The sequence below is a fragment of the Cynocephalus volans genome, chromosome X (assembly GCF_027409185.1).
Source record: "Cynocephalus volans isolate mCynVol1 chromosome X, mCynVol1.pri, whole genome shotgun sequence".
Lineage (NCBI taxonomy): Eukaryota > Metazoa > Chordata > Mammalia > Dermoptera > Cynocephalidae > Cynocephalus > Cynocephalus volans.
In genome coordinates, this window is record NC_084478.1 from 28,250,218 (window position 1) to 28,268,200 (window position 17,983).

A 17,983-nucleotide genomic window follows, 5' to 3' on the forward strand; every position below is an offset into this window, starting at 1 on the left:
TTTTTTTTTTTTTTGATTTGAAACTTTAAAAAATTGAAACATAATTAATTGTACATATCCATGGAGTACAGCATTGAATATCAATACCTGTGTGCAATACATGATGCTCAAATCAGGATAATTAGTATATTCAACATTACACAATATAATCTTTTTTGTGGACCTTTACCAATTTCTCGCTAATCCCCTCCCCCTTTCCCACCTCTGATAACCCCAGTTCTGTTCTCTCCTTTTAAAAGTTCAATGAATTATTGTGATCATTGTATCTTTTTTTTTTTTTTTTTGCTTAAAAAGAGAATTTCATTTTTTTTCAATTTTATATGTATTTTTTGTGGGGTGCAATGTGTCATTTCAATACATGCATATATTGCACAATGAATCACATAGGGTAGATAGCATGGTTTTGTACCCGTTAGCCCACCCCTTCTACTCCCCCTCTTTTTTTGTTTACTTTTTTAGCTCCCACTTATGAGGACATGCAGTATTTCTCTTTCTGTGCCTGGCTTACTTAACATAATTTTCTCTAAGTTCATCCATGTTGCTGCAAATGGCAGAATTTTATTCTTTTTTTTATGGCTGAGTAGTATTCTATCACGTATATACACATTTTCCTTATACAGTCATCTGCTGATGGACATGTAGGTTGGTTCCAAATCTTGGTGGAGTTTGTCTTTTCATTCCCTTCAAAGGGTCTTTTTCACTGAGAAAAAGTTTTGAATTTTGATGAAGTCCAATTTATTGATTTTCTTTCTTTTATGCATTGTGCTTTTGGTGTCAGGTTTAAGAACTCTTCACTTAGGAGAAAGTCTTCAGGAATGTGGGCTATGTCTAAATTTTAAAAGTTTTCTAGTTTTACATTTTACATTTAAACCCAGGATCCATTTTGAATTAGTGTTTACATAAGGTGTGAGTTTGGGGTTGAGGTTCATTGTTTTATCTATGGATGTGCAATTGCTCTATGTGCCATTATTAAAAAGGCTATCTATCCAACTGCTTTTGTAACTTTAACAAAAATCAGTCAGCTGTACTTGTGTGGATCTATTTCTGGGTTCTCTATTTTGTTCTATTGATCTATGTGTTTACCTCTTCACCAATATCACATATTCTGATTGCCGAAGCTATATAATAAGTCAAATCAGGTATTTTTGTTTTAGACATTTTACTCCTTTGCCGTTGCATATAACTTTTAGAATAAGCTTGCATTAAATATATAGATGAATTTGGGGAGAAATGACATCTTTACTATGCTGAGTCTTCCAATCCATGAACATGATACATGTTCATTTATTTAGATCTTCTTTGATTTCCTTCATCAGTATTTTTTAGTTTTCAGCATACAAGGCCTATATATGTTTTGTTACATTTATATCTAAGTATTTTTGAGCAATACTATGTTTTTCCACACATTTAGTGCTAGTACATATACAATTTATTCTTATATGCTGATCTTGTATCTTACAACCTTGGTGAACTCATTTATTAGTTCTGGTCTTTTGCAGATTCTCTGGGATTTTCACTGGAGACCATCATGTCACCTGTAAATAGGGAAAGCTTTATTTCTTCCTTTTAAATTTGTTTGCCTTTTTTTCTTGCCTATTACACTGGTAACAACTTCCAGGACCATGGTGAATAGCAGTGGTGAGAGTGGATATTTTTTTTGCCTTATTCCTGATCTTAAGAAGAAAGCATTCAGTCTTTCACCACTAAGTATGATGTTAGCTATGGTTTTCTGTAGATGTACTTTATCAAGTTGAAAAAGTTCCCCTCTGCCCTTAGTGTATTAGACCGTTTCTGTTGCTTATAACAAAATACCTGGAAATGGGGAATCTGTAAGAAAACAAAATTTACTTCTTACAGTTTCAGAGGCTGGGAAGTCCAAAGTCCAGGGAACACAGCTGGTGAAGGTCTTGGTGGTGGTGACAGCGACCCAGAGGTCTCAGATGGCAGAAAATAGTGGAACAGAGAGAGAGAGAGTTCCCATGTGCCCTTCTTTTAAAGCCCTCAGAACCATGCCCACAACCGCCATTATTAATCCATTCACTACAGCATGGTCCTACAATCTAATCACCTCTTCAAGGCCTCATCTTTCAATTGCCATTATAGGACTTCCCACCCTCAACAGTTACAGTGGGGATTTAAGCTTCAATGGGGGGAGTGGAGACATCCAATCTACAGAATTTAGCTTGCTGAATTTTTAAAATTATGAATGAATGTTAAATTTAGCCAAACGTGTTTTCTGTATTAATATTTTTCTTCTTTAGTCTTTTAATATGGTTTTACCTTGAATGACTTGAATATGGAAAGTCTTATATCCTTGGAATAAAATCCACTTGGTTACAGTATATGATTCTTATATGTTGCTGGATTTGTTTTGCTATTATTTTGTTGAGGATTCTGTGTCTATGTTCTTGAGGGACATTGGTCTGTAGTTTTCTGTACGTCTTTGGGTTTGGTATCAGGGTAATACTGGCTTCATAAAATGAGTTGTGAAGTGTTCCCTCCTTTTCTGTTTTTGGAAGAGACTATGCAGAATTCATGTTATTTTTATTTCTTTATTCCCGATGCTCCAAGTTTCTTCCTTTATCATTCCCTTTCTGCTTAAAGAACTACCATCAGCCATTCTTTCAGGGTCTGCTACTGTCAAATTCTTAGTTTTCCTGCATCTGAGACTGCTTTGACTCCACCTTAATTCCTAAAGGATATTTTCATTGGTATAGAATTCTTGCAAAACTGAAACTCTATATCCATTAGACAACAACTCCCCATTTCCAGAAGTTTGATTTTCATGTATCTCGGAGTGGATTACTTTGGGTTTATCTTGTCTGGGGTTCAGTTTCTTGAATCTGTAAGATTACATCTTTGGTCAAATGTGGAGAAATTTCGGCCATTATTTCTTCAGGTCCACTTTCTTATCTTTCTGGAACTCTGATGGCATAAATATTAATTCTTTAAAAAAATGTTTTTCTATTGTTACATAGTAGATTGTACATATCTGTGGGGTACAGAGTTGAATATCAATACTCATGAGCAATATGTGATGCTCAAATCAGAATAATTGTTATATTCAATAACATACACTGTCATTACTATTCATGGCCCTTTACCAATTCCTCCCTCCCCACCCCCTTCCCGCTTCTAGTAACCTCAGTTCTCCTTTTGAAAGTTCAATGTATTATTGTGAATGTTTTATCTTTCTTTCATTTATGTTTATTATTTTAGCTCCCACTTTATGAGTGAGAATAAGGTATTTCTCTGTGTCTGTCTTATTTCACTTAATGATTTTCTCTAAGTTCATCCATGTTGCTGCGAATGGCAATATTTCATTCTTTTTTATGTCAGAGTAATATTCCATTGTGTATATACACCACATTTTCCTTATCCAGTCATCTGATGATGGACATTTAGGTTGGTTCCAGGTATCTCTTCGACATGATGCTTTCCATTCATTTGGGTATATACCCAGCAGTGGAATTGCTGGCTCATATGGCAGTTTTATCTGGAGATTTAAGGAGAATCTCATACCGTTTTCCATAATGGCTGCACCAATTTAGAGTCCCACCAACAGTGGGACTGTAAATTTTTTGTTAATGTCTCCCAGGCCCTTGAGACTCTGTTAACTTTTTTTCCAGTCTTTTTTTCCCTCTGTTGTTCAGATTGGGTAATTTCTATTGTTCTATCTTCAATATTACTGATTCTTTCCTATCATCTCCATTCTTCTACTGACCCTTTGTAATAAGTTTATTTTGGTTATTGTATTTTTCAATTCTAAAGTTTCCATTTGGTTCTTCTTTATATCTTTTGTTTCTTTTCTGAGACTAATTTTTAAATTGTTTCAAGTGTGTTTGTGATTGCTCACTGAAGTATTTTTATGATGGCTGCTTTAAAGTCCTGGTCAGATAATTCCAACATCTGAATCATCGCAGCGTTGGTGTCTGTTGACTGTCTTTCTCGTTCATATTGTGATTTTTCTGGTTCTTGGTGTAAGTGATTTCTGACTGTCTAATGGACATTTTGGAGATTATAAGACTCTGGAACCTATTTAATCTTCTTTTTAAATTTTAACTAATCTTGTTTTAGCAGGCAGTCCCCCTGCTGAGGTGTAGTGTGAGGACGAGGTAAGTATGTATGTTCGGCTTCCCTCTGGGCCCCACCAACACCACCCAGGCGAAAGTGGAGCAATGACTCATACTGTTTTCTTACAGATGGGTGGGATGGAAGTTCAGTTCCACTTTCGGTCTCAGCAAAAGTGGGGCACCAACCTGCATCATCTCGTTGCCTCTGAGTAGGGGTGTAAGCTCACCTCCCTGCTGAGAGCTCCACTGATGACAGGGAGGAGGGAAGTGGAGGACTGACTCATACTTCTTTGTTGCTGCATTATAGAGTCAAAAGCTCAGCTCCCTGAAGGGCCCAGCTAACAACAGGGGAGGGGAGAAGGGGAAGTGGGATGACAACTAGCACCACTACTTGCCACATGGGGGTGAAGGCTCAGCTCTCCACTGGGCTCCACTGATATCAGTGGAGATGGGAAGCAGTGTTGAGTATCCCACCTTCAACCATCTTGTTCTGCCTTGTTGATGTTGGGTGAGGGCAGAGGCTTAGTGTGGACTAGCCCTGCCTCACACCACCTTGTTAAGTCTCATTGCTTCTAGATCGGGGTGGTCTGCCAAAACCACCCAGCAGAGGGAACCAAAGCGCTGCCTGCTTTTGCTAGGCTGTGAATGGGCACTAGGTCCCTGATATCCCCAGCCAACACCACTAGGCTGGGGAGTCAGAGCACTGCTACTTGCTTCTGTGGGGTGGGGTGGGGTTTTTCTGTTGGTGTTTGGCTAGAGTAGGGTGGGTATTGCCAAAAAGGTTTAGTCTTGTTAGGCTACTCTTTCCCCACTTGTTTGACTAAACAGGCTCTTTCTTGGAGATCTTTTTATCTGTGCCTGTTGGTGGCTCTGGTTTGGAGGCTTTATAGCATCCTGTCCAGGATATATGGGAGGCAATAAGAAAACCCAGGGAACTCACTACTTGTGTTATTCCTTGAGTCCCGAGGGCCACAGGCAGTCTGCCTTCTATTTTTGAGCTTGTTTATTATTTTATGTCTAAGGCGTTTTAGTTGTAAGAGAGGTCCTAGGAGGAATAGGGTTCCTCATCTCGGTAGAACCAGATGTCTCCTCCAAGTGATTAATTTTTATGTTGAAAATAACATTTGTTTTCTAGTTTTCCACATCACGGTTAAAAATGCACTATGGAAAACTGTTATAACATTATAGATCAAAATTTTCCCCTAAAGATTCAATTATATCTATTTGTATTATCGCTGATAAATTTACCTTATTTCATGCTATTCAACTGTCTGTCCACCTCAGTGCTTTTATACTGTAATATTCCAAAGAAAAGAATTCTATTTAATTAATTATCACCTAATACTATAATATATATACTCAGAAGAGTCATGGGGAAAAAAATCACTTTAAAACTCATTTATGAGCGCCTCTTTTTATTAATCCAGGGCAAATCTTATTTTTAACTTGCCTATGACATTTCTCTCTTTAAGTAACCCCCTTACTGATATCAACATCCATTGTGACAGTTATTCCTCTTGAATTATACCAATAGCCAGCAGGAACTTGAAGGAAAGGAGGCAAAAAGGGTTTTGTTTTGTTTGCATTTTTACTTCTTCAAATAAAATACCTATATATCTCACTTTATTTGAGATAAATTCTTAAAAATAATTCATCTATATTTATTTTCAGAGATTCTAGATCTTCTGTTTTGACTGAACTTCAATTAATTCCTGTACTGTCACTTTACATAAGAAACTACAGAATAATATAATAAGACTGAGGAGACTATAAGGAAAAATAACCCTACTTCAATATTTGTGGGTTTTTTATCCTCCTGTAACTTTTTATAACTAATCTTTAACACCTTGCTGTGTTATTCTAAATGAGGCATCCTAAGGCACTTTCACAGAACCTAGGGCTCTATTAATTCAGTTGGAAAACAACTGTTCTAGGAAAAGCTTTGTATTTTTCATATCTAAAAATGAAGAAAATCTTTTAAAAGCACATACTGAAACTACATTTTCTGGGAATACATATGTAACATAATATAAATGAGGAACTTCTACACCAGCATTAGAAAAAAACCTCTATTTAAGTCCCCAAATCAGTAACAAAATAATCCCAAAAATTATGTACACAAAAGGACAATGAGCACATGAAAAGATCCTTAACATCATTAGTTGTTAGCGAAATCCAAATCAAAACCAGAATAACACTTCACACCCACCAGGATGGCTATAGTAAAAAAGACAATAAGTGTTAGCAAGGTGGAAAAACTAGAACTCTCATATACTTCTGTTGAGACTGTAAAATGGTGCAGGCAAGTTGGAAAACAGTTTGGCAGTTCCTCAAGATGTTAAACATAGACTTACCATATGACTCAGCAATTCCACTCCTAGGTATATACCCAAGAGAACTGAAAACATATGTTTACATAAAAATTTATATACAAATGTTCATAGCAGCATTATTCATAACAGCCAAAAAGTAGAAACAACCTAAATGTCCATCAGCTGATGAATGGATAAACAAAATGTGGTCTATCTATACAGTGGAATATTATTTGGCCATAAAAACAAATGAAGCATTGATACAAGCTATGACACGAGTGACCCTTGAAAACATTATGCTAAGTGAAAGAAGCCACACACAAAGGCTACATATTGTAGGATTGCATTAATATGAAATGTCCAGAACAGGCAAATCTATAGAGACAGAAAGTAGATTAGTGGTTGCCAGAGGCTGGGGTATGGAGGAGTGGGGAGTGATTGCTAACAAGTATTAGATTTCTTTTGGGGGTAATGAAAATGTTCTAGAATCAGATAGTGGTGATAGTTGTACAACCTTGTGAATACATTAAAAACCACTGAACTGTATACTTTACATGGGTGAATTTTTATAGTATGTAAACCGTATCAGTTTTTAAAAATTATTTAGGACTATTTGACCTAACAGTTTAAAAGTCTAAAGGAAAAAACCCAATAACTGTATAACTTTTCTTCTAAATTTTCTTATACTCTAGCAAGACAATTGTTAACTTTTCAGGTTGAGCCAGATCCTGTTTTCTGGCACTTTGAGGGAATGTCAAATAGATTTTTCTGAAAAGAGGATACAAATATAAAGATGTAACGATTTAATAAGCTGCAAAGAACAGAGCACATTTACTCAAACATACACCTAGGAGCTTCTGTAAAAAGAGCTGTTAGGTAATGTCTAGGCAGCACCCCTTCTCCAAATACTGTAATTTTTGTTTCAAATATAAGACATTGTTTCATTTGTAAGACAGCTACTTAGAAATCCCAAAGCATTTTCCCAATGTCACAAACGCTGTTTCTCAGGCCAGCTCACAAAAGCCTATTTAACCCACACTGTATTTGGATAGTAATACTGATTTTACTAACTTTTCTAGCTATACTTATTAACTACTTAAACACTGTCTCTATTATGAACAGCACTTTTAGTTCATGTCAAGATCGCATCTTCTCTGTAGGCTCCCTTGATGAGAGGAGGGCTTCATGCTACATATATATATATATGAGAAGGCACCTATTTCTCTAGATCATTATCCTCTATATTCCCACAGAAATAGCTACTTATGCAAACCACCTGGATCCTTTCTTTCCTGTAGCAAATTTCATCTAGACTAAGTCACTCACCTAGATGTTGTTCTTAGGTCAAGCAGGACAGTCTAGTGGAAAGGCAATGGAATTTGAAATCTGAGACTTGGGTTTGAATCCCGGCTCTTCCACTTACTAGCTGTGCAACATGAGCATGTTACTTAACCTCTCTAGGCTTCAGTTTCCTCACCTGTAAGTTGAGGATAATTATATCTCCCTCATACAAGATGATATACACAGATTATCTAGTCAAAGAGGGCATTCAGTAAATGTGAGTTTTTTCCCATCTTCACGTAGGAAAGAGCAGTGATCTCGACATACCACCCTTTTGTTTGTAGATAGGACTGTTCTGAAGTTGTTTTTGTAAACTAAGGACTGACTATATGAGGGTACTTCAAAAATTTCATGGAAAGATTTGTATTATCTTTTAATTCTACTTTTTCTATGAACTTTTTGAAGTACTCTTCTTGTATTTTCCAGACTTATAAAGCTAAGGCAAGGCTATGTATTAGTTTATTTTGGATTTGAGTATTCTGACACAGCAAATAAGGAGTCGAAATTAGCTGAGAGCAGAGAAAAAGTAATATTTGAACATATACACATTGCGGCTCTTTCAGAATTTATATTTAAGATAGCTTTGATAAAATTATTAAAAAGTTATATTAATGTGTTGTGGCTGGCAAAATAAATCTCAGTGAAAAGAAATGTGCTGCACACCCTAGCTCTGACTTTGTCAGCATATGACCTGGGGCAGGTCTGCCTGAACAGGTCTCAATTGCCTTATACAAATAGGGTAGGGCTAAATTGTTCTCAGCTCTATGCTAAGAAAATTTTAAAATGCTTTCATGTTCCAAGATGTATCAATCCACTTTACTAGTTTTAATTAGCACAGTATAGTGAACAGAATACAATATTTTTAAAAATTCTATGATGCAGTAATTTATTCATCCAATAAATAGAATATAAGTATGTATTTTTCTACTCTGAGACATTATTATTGTTTTATATCACTGGCCAAAAGTTCAGCCCACAAGAGAAAGCTTATAATTGCAGCATTTTTGATAGCTAAATTTCTCCAATGCTTCAATGTCATCACTTGAATGAGAAATGTCACTATAACTCTAATAAAGTTGTAGAAAGAGCAGAATGGTGATAAGAGGGTTTATCAAAATCTCCAGGGTAGGAAAGGGATAAGACAAATCTAATTATATATAATTTGAAAAGGCATATTAAATATATTTTATTTAGAAAAAGCTTTAGCCTATTAATTTCAAAATACAAATAATAGAGGTAGAGTTGAAAAAACACTCGTGTAGAAAAAAAAGCATTCAACTGTACTAATCCTATGATCTAGAACTGCATGGTTTAATATGGTAGCCAATAGCTACTGGTGACTATTTAATTAAAATTCAATTAAAAATTCAGTTCCTCAGTCATACTAGGCACATTTCAAGTGCTCAATAGCCACATGTGGCTACTGTGTTGAACAGTGCTGATCTAGACAGGGTTTTTTTCCCCAGTAAATTATTATTATTTTATATGGTTTTCAGGTAGATGCCCCTGCTCCTAAATGTGAAGAATTGAAATAACATTCTGGGTAGCTAAGGATTTTACTATGGCTTTTACGAGATTTCTTGAGTGAAAATTTCTCCTAAGCCACTGCACTTGAGATGAACTTCAATCTACTAATGTCAAAATGATTTTTTGCTTCAGGCTATTATTTGATATCTGCTTCTAACATATCAAATGACTGAACCAAGTTTCCTATAACAAGCTTTGTAGACCAAAGAATTAGAGCCAAATTCACAGAAATCTAGACGACCAGGTTAGATATGAAGAGGAGATCATCATCACATGTAAGTTATAAAGATCAATTTATATGGTGGACAGAACATAACTAGTTTTTAAGGTAAGAGACCATGGACATATTAGTTCAGATGGGGAAATTCTATTTAACCTATGCTATGGTTGTAATTCTATTTATACTAATAGAGGAGATGAATGACAAGAAATCTAAAAGTGCTTTTGGATTTACACCTAAGTGTACGATATCTCATATTTAGGGAACTAGCACTATCTCATGAGAACAACAAAAAAGACTCACAGTATGGAGACCTGGCTCCAGGTGGGGCAGTAGGCTAACTTTCTATCTTATAGCTGCCTGTTCTTTAGCTCATTCATGGTCTGACATCTTCAAGAAAGGAAGGTAAATATGCAGAGCCGGGTAATGCCAGTAATGGATCCATTCTGTTGTGGTATGTCAAAACATAAAATCACTGTTTATTATTAGGTAATATGCCCAGAAAATATCCCTGACCCCAGAAGTATGTGTATATATGATGGGCAGAGACCAGAAAAAGGGTGAGGACACTATTTTATTTTATTTGGTAAACTGTAACTTTTTTTTTTTTTCCAAAGATGAAGTTAAAATATTCCCAAGTTAAAAATGGCTATATCAAAATATTATTAACCCTAGATATCTGTTCTTTAGTAACTGCAAGTTAGAAGCAATTATTTAAAACAGGAGAATGGTAGAGGTAGGCAGATTGGCAGGGGCATAAAGTTGCATATGATAAAAGAGAATTTTTTAAATAATGAATATTAGACATAAGTTACAGAGCAAGTCAATATAGGGTCCATTTAGTAGGGGCAATTAAACTGATATTAAGGTAGAATATTACCATTAATTTTCAGAACACTGAATCAAAAAAGTTAAAATTATTTTAACTTTTACTTAAATTATTATATTTAGATTTTTAATTCACTACAATTTAGAAAGATTTCCATACAAAATGAAACAAAAACTCTTGACAGTTAAAGAAAAAGTTTCAATATAGTCAATTAAACATAACGGCTAATTTCCAGGCAATACTGAATTATGTTATTGTAGTTATCAGACATTCCAAAACTGTGTTCTGCAAAGCACTTGTGTCCTTTTAGACTTCAATAGGTGGTTCATGAAAAAGGGGTTCTGACATCAAATGCTGTGGGCTATATCCGTTTCACAGATTCATCACGTACATCATCTTAGAAGTTCTAAGTAGCTATGTAGTAAAGACACTGGCTAAATCTTGTGTAACTCCACAGTTCCCAAACTTATTTGATTATGACATGCTCCCTTGTTTTTTGGAGGAGGGGGATGGTTGTTGGGGCACACATACACCTTTTAAGATCAAATATCTGGTGACTTCTTGGTTTGAAAAATACTATATATACAATTTAAAGTTCCTTAAGCACCAATACCATATAACAGACAAAATCCAAAGGATTATGTTTCTAGCCAGAAAAACTTAGTTACTCATGGCACATTCATATAATCAAAACAAGTGTTTGTAGTAATGGGGAGGGAGGTGTGACATATTAATTTCTTCCCTAAAAATGAAATTAACAGAGTTGATTGATCCTGAAATATAAAAAGGTGTGCACATTTTGTTTTGGTATGTTTTAGAAAGAAAGTTAAAATTCTATCTTTTGATGCTACATATTGACTTCACCATTTCTTCGGGGGACACATTACCTTCAAGAGGTTGATATACAGGATATATTATATTTCACTGATTATAAGACACTATCACGCACAATATACACTATACATATTGCTAAGGAAAAGACCTACTGCTAATTAAAGTATGACATGCCATGGGTTGTGAGATGCCTTCCAATTTGAGTAATGTTACAATGGAAACATACTTTCTTTTCTTCCTTCTTCCACACATATTCTTTACAATGTTACCTGTTTTTCCCCTTTAAAGACAATATTGAGGAAGGGAACAATACAAAAAAAAAAGCACAAGATTCAAGAGATTTCTGTTCACCTTACCCTCATAATTACATTCAGATATTACAATAACTCTGTTTAAACAGATCAAATAAAGCATTTTTAATTGTTCTGCTTGATTCTAAAAAATTACCAGAGGAAAAACAAAGAACTTTCTCAGACACTTCTTTAGTAAAGATGATTCATTACAACTATTATTTATTGAACACTTAAACCATGTACTGAATCAAGTGCTTTACACATATTATCATTTCATCTAATTCTCACCATAACCCTATGAGGTAGACATTATTTTCATCCCTATTTTACAGATTAAGGTGTTGAAGCATAGAGACATTAAATAACTTGCACAAGGTCAAAGAGTTATTAAGTAGCACAGCCAGGACTCAAAATACAGGTCTATATGGCTCCAAAGCTTATATTCTTTAACACTTTGCCATTAATCCAAATTATTCCACAAAGTTCCTTCTAAATTTTAAGGAGATAAGCAAATTTGAAATACTTAATTACTAGTAACTAATGTACTCATTTAAAGTAAGCCAAATGTAGTGATTGTTATGTGCTATATGGATACATTTTCTCTTGAACCTGTCTTATAAAATGTATACAGTATACTTGTGTTTGTTTCGTGAAATCTTGAACATTTTACTTAACAATTAAGATTTATAGTTGTTTTTTCTTTGCTTTTATGCTTTTGGGTATTAAATTGATAAACTAGAATATCTGAGATTTGATATTTATTCCAGATTAGGGGCGGGGGAAAGACATTTAATGCTGGGTATTAAAATGCAGTTACCTGTTTTTTCTATTATGTGAATTGGGCAATGGGATGTGTAATACATGAATTTGTGCAACTGCATTCCAATGCTTTAAAACTTGTTACCCACCAAAACATGTAAACAAGTGACCACTATCACATTCATGCATTACCAGAGAGACCACCAAGATGTCACTGTCATTCATTATAATCTGAATCACTGGGTCTAAAGCATCCAGTAGGCATTGGGTGAATCGAGCCACTCTAACCTCATTCATCAGTCACAGCCTGGCAGATCACATGTCCCTGAGCATGACACTGTGGAGCAAACCCAGTTAATTATCACAACGGTATGAAGTTTTTGGCAGGCGGTAAAAATTTTTAAAAACTTTAGAACAATTCTTCTGCAATTCAGACTTCTGGATAAATGATCTGCTATATTTTTGATCATTCTATAATTTACTGACTGTCAAGTCCTTGGTCAGGAGTGTACATTCCTATCATGCCACCCTTCTAATATAAAAATAGGATATACTTATTGTAACTCCCAGAAACATAGTAAAGAAAAGGCAAAGTCTGCCTATACTTGTTTCTTTAATTAGATAAAAGTTTATATCTTTATCTTAAAATTTAAAAGCACCCAGGAAGTTTCACATTTTGGATCTATCCAGTAGTACAGGATCAAGCTGCCAAAATAAAGCAAACTTTCCTGAATTAAAAAAAAAAAAGCAAAAAACTAACACCCTGTAACATAATCACTGAAAACAATGATGTATTCAGTAATGTGTCATGTTACTTGACAGTTGACATGTAATGATACCTGTCCTCTCTTCAGATCTTCACTTGGGGGAAAGAAAAAAAAAAAAAAAAAAAACATGAAAGGTGGTAAAAATGAAACAGGAAAAGGAAAAGAAGCTTAATAAAATATTTTTTCCCCAGATCAATTATCATACCTTAATAGACTGTTTTCCCTATAGATGAAATATAAGAAACCTATATAAATTGATGTAATAGAAATAGTATAGAATCTCTATACTACACATTATACTATACTATAGACTACTGTATAATCTTTGAGGTTAAAAATGGCTGCACATTCACTAAAATATTTATACAGTTAATATTTTTCACTGCATTTGGGTACTTGTTACTTAAAGGAAGTCAAGGCGGCTATTTTTATACAAAACAATGTATAAAACACATTGCGTATACATTGTATATAACATTATATTGTGACTTTTTATACAACACACTTCTGTAAAGCAAAAATAACCTCCTTAATCTTATTATTTTGAAAACTGTTCATATTTAGATTTACTATCATTTATACCTACTCTACTGCAGCTGAGAAAAAAGTATCACTTAAGGTCAGGCTTATGATCCAGTATATGTTGTCCCTGACAGCAGGGTTAAGGAATTTGTGAAACAGAAGAGCCACAATCCCTTGATATCCATCTCTTAAACAGTCAAATATCCAGAAACATACTAGCATTTTTAAATAACTCATTAAAGAGTTCTGAATTCACCTCGACCACTTAGGAAGCTATTTTGGTTTTTATCTTGTACCAACCCTTACTTTGCTTACATGGTACTTCCTTTATTATCCTAAATTTGCTCCTTTAAACATTCGGCCTAGTTCTAGCCTATCATGTTCTGACTCACGTTTGAGTTCAACCACAAGGGTTTTTTTGTTTTGAACACCATGAGACTCGTGTGAGGTCTTAAAGCAGGAAGACTGGTGTAAAGGAATGAAGAAATTGCCTGTGTTTTTAGTGAGGCACTCAAGTCTTTAAAAATTGTTCATATTTCAATGTAAGATTAAAATGATAAGAACACAGATAAGATTCATAATCACCCTATTCCTGACCTTCATGATTCATTCAGTGGACATTTACTAAGTCTATAACATGTATGTGCCAGGAATTGTGTTAAATGCTGAGGATTTAGAGAGAGAGAAAAAAAGTCTCTGCTTTCAAGAGTTCACAGTTTACTAGGGATGAGACCACGAATGTAAATTCCTATACAGACCAACCCTGAAATCTTTTAGCCCGGAGAGAAAATTTTTGATGTATTTACTCAAGTAAATAACTATTTAAAAAAATTGTTACTACGGTAAAATACAATTATTTCCTGATAAGAACCTTCTGGGGAGGAGATGGCATAATAGTGGGTATCAATATTAGACCTCTGAGTGGAAATTCTCAACCCTTCCCTGGCTGGCTTCAATATTTCCAAATTGTATCCGAAGTAATTTACTTGAAACAGCTGAACAACCAAAGGAAACAAAATATCTAAAGGCAATTTGTTAAAACCTAGTTTTAATAAATCTAGACAACACTGGCTCTGTTTGACATACCTTATGCCAGAATTACAAGAAAATTCACTGAAAATGGCAAATTGTGAAATCCTATCTGTCAGGTTCTGGAAAACATGAGAGTAACTGCAATAACAAGGCTTTACCAAATGAGACCTCTTATAACACTCTATTTGTTTTTGAAAAATACATGACCTCCAGCTACGGGATTATTTATTTATACTCTGAATTTTTCCACAAAGGATTTGAAGCAGGTACCCTAACAAAGCTAAACACATGAATTGTATCTACCTCGCTTTGAATTACGGCTCTGCCATTTACTATTTACAGTCTTTGTGCCCTTAACTTCTGAGATTCGGTTTCCCAATCTGTAACAATGGGGACCATAATGGTACCTTGCTGGGTCACAGGAAGGATGAAACGAAATTGCTCGTAGCACAGTACTCAGCATATAGTAGGTGCTAAATAAATATTAATTTTGTGCCTTCCTTATGCAAATGAATGCTATATAGAAAAGGATAAGGTAGAATTTTAAATATTTTTCCCCGGTATGTTGATACATGCCAAACAGAAATGTGAACTGATTTTGAGGTGCAGATGTTAATGTTCGTATCAAAAAATCAGGCTCAAAGCAAACTCAGTTTCTTTCCACAAGTTCAGCACTTTGAGAACATTTTATTAACCTTTTAGCTATATTAGTTAATGCAAAACAATTCTGAAGGACAAAAATGAAAAGAGCCCCCTGGCATACTGTTTTTCACACTATCCATTCAAAGGATGATTAAACATTCTAAATTTGACTTTCTTATAAAAGATTTATGGCATTAGACTGGCTAACAATTTTAAATAAAATTCTTGTAATTCTGCCAGTCTTAAAAATACACCCCCCCCCCTTTCGGTAACTGATATCAATGTCTTTTCTACTGAAGAGCAAGCAGCATTTAGTTTAGGTTTTACAAGTATGATCCGAGTCGCAAAATAGTAAGCGCCAATCGTAAGCACTATTACAACTCTGCTTCTGTTAAGGAGAACAAGTAAACGTTTTTACATAGCAGTGGAGGTGACTGGGAAAAAAACTGAAAAGCTACTTGAACTGATCCCCCCTCCCCCTCCATTATACCCGAGAATGCAAGTGTCCCGCATCTCAGATCAAACTGAGCCTCGGTTTTACTGACGTAACCAGTAACCCTATCCACCTCTCACACTGCGGAGGCCGGCAGGGCAGCGACTGCCGCCAAGTACACCACTCATCAGGGCCTGCCCCATTCCACCCCCGCGTTTCAGTCATGCTTTCCAGAAATGGGGTCACTCACTCAGTAACTATTACACACAAGCAGCCTATCATGCCCCAAAGTCCGCTCCGGAGATAGGGGACAGCAAAAAGTCAAGAAGGAAAAATCACAGACGCGCCACCATCAGGAATTGATTTTCCACTCCGGAGAGGAGTGCCGACACCCTGGAATGGGTCTTGCTTGTCTGGATTATTTTCGCAGACCCCGAGTTTGTTCTGGGACAGGGGCGGCAGCGAAAATCTCGGGACTGTGATGTGTCCGGGGAAATTCTATTTTGCCCTGTTTGGCTATACTACTTGGGTTTTTGGCACCCGGATGGGTGTCTCAGGGACGGTCACCAGATCCGGGGCGAGGAAAACCACAAAGCCCTTGGCGGCGGCCGCTGATCTCCTTGAATATCGCCCTCTCACCTCCATGGCCAGGAAACAAGTTAAACTCGCAGAGACGGGGTCCTCGAGCTCAGCGACCTCAGAAACGAGGGAATAGGGGTTGGAGGACCTCGGGCTTCCACTTTATCCTATGCAGCAGCAGAAACCGCTGCGGCAAAGGGCGGGAGGCAAAACCCTCGGGCCGTCCTGCACCCTTTACCCGAAACCCCCACGGGTCGCCCCTCCCTGCCCCTGCGCGCCCGTCTCCCCGCGGCAACCCCCTCCCTCGACCGGACTCGAGAGTCCCTGCTCCCCAGTAAACCCAATCCATACCCTTCCCTCACCCCAAAAGTCGCCAAGGTCCGGGGAAGCCCCCGACCCGGCAAGGGCCAAACTTCCCAACTCCCCGCCGGCCCCCGCTCCGCCTCCCACTTCTCCCACACAAAGTGGATTAAAATCGGCTTCTTGCATAGCCCCGGCGCCCACTCCGAACCCCACGCGCCACCACACCCGCAGCCCCCCGAGCGAGGGAGGGAGGTGAGAGTGCGGGTGGGAGGAATAGACAGACCGGCAAAGAAACCAACCCCAACGATCCAAAGAGGAATCCCGGACCGCGGGAGCCGAGGGGGCCGAGTGGCCAGCTCCCGGCAGGAGAGCGAGCCGGCGGGGGCGCGGGGAGGAGGCGCGCCGGCCCCAGCCGGCCCGCCGCACTCACCTCAGCGCTGTCGGACGGGCTCTCCACAGCCATCTTCTGCCACGGGTCCGCCAGCTGCGCCAGCGGCATCTTCCCCCCCCCGGCCCGCCGCCTTCACCGCCTCCTCCCTCCCCGCCCGCCCCGCGGCCGGCCCCGCTCCGTCGCCGCCCGAGTCCTACGGCAGCGGCGGCAGCAGCAGCAGCGGCAGCGGCCCCGGAGAGGGCTCGACGCCGACACCGACCGCCCGAACGCCGCGCGCCTAGCCAGAGACGCCCGCGCGCCGAGCAAGAGCCTCGAGCCTTCGCCGGGCACCAGGTCTCGCCCCTTTCTTCCTCTCCTTCCGCCGCCGGGACTACGGCTCCGCCCCCCCTGCCGGTTCCCGCGCCCGCTCCCGACAGAACAGCGGCCGCCGCGCGCTCCCCCACTTCCGCTCACAACATGGCGCCTAAGCGATACCTGTCTCTCAGAGCAAGGCTCGGCCGCCGCCGCCACCGCCGCGCGCACCCACGGGCGGGGCGAGCGGAAGACACGCCCCCCAGCCGCGCGCCCCGCCCCGCCCTCTTCCCACCCTCCTCCTTCCTTGCCCCAGCCTCAGCTTCTGGGCCTCGCCTACTTTCAGGAAGGGCGAGCCGGCAAGATCTGGGGGCGTCGGAGGGAGGCGGGCGAAAGAAATGGGAAAGGCATGAGGGTGAAAGGCTGGGAGCTTTTAACTGTCAGGGGTCCGAGCAGGTCCGAGGCTCCTTGAGACTGAGAGAGGACTGTTGTCCCCGCCCAGCTGGGGAGGGAGATGGGCAAGGACCCGGGGAGGGGCGTGAAGTGTCTTTTCTCCTGCGGGGGTGCGTGCGGGCAAGCCTAGTCTGTGGGCACACCCCGTCGTGGCCCATGGCCCTCCCTCTCCAGGGTCACTCACTGGGCATTCACCTGCCCACCCCCTCCTCGACGGGGACACCGGAGGCTTCGTGCCTAGAACCCCCCCCCTCCGGGGACTCGGTTCGCGGTTTGATTCAAGGCTCTCCAAGTTGACGCTCTTGTGTTAATTTTTGACATTTGGGATTCTTTCGTTTTTCACCAGAGTCGCCCCCCAAGTGCGCAGAGCTTTCGAGCTTCA

General features: G+C 38.8%; 1 protein-coding gene across 4 annotated transcripts in view; it reads right to left on the reverse strand.

The window, feature by feature from the left end:
* Positions 1-17,375, reverse strand: part of RPS6KA3 (ribosomal protein S6 kinase A3) — a 115,287-nt gene extending 97,912 nt beyond the window's left edge. For 2 of the 4 annotated variants that reach the window (XM_063083048.1, XM_063083049.1), the window contains exon 1: positions 16,897-16,976. In XM_063083048.1, coding sequence (XP_062939118.1) covers positions 16,897-16,965 — 69 coding nt within the window. In that variant the 5' untranslated portion in view covers positions 16,966-16,976. Of the gene's footprint in view, positions 1-16,896; positions 16,981-17,331 lie in introns of those variants that run through there. The other 2 variants (XM_063083050.1, XM_063083051.1) reach the window with 2 other exon arrangements.
* Between the last annotated feature and the right edge of the window lie 608 nt (positions 17,376-17,983).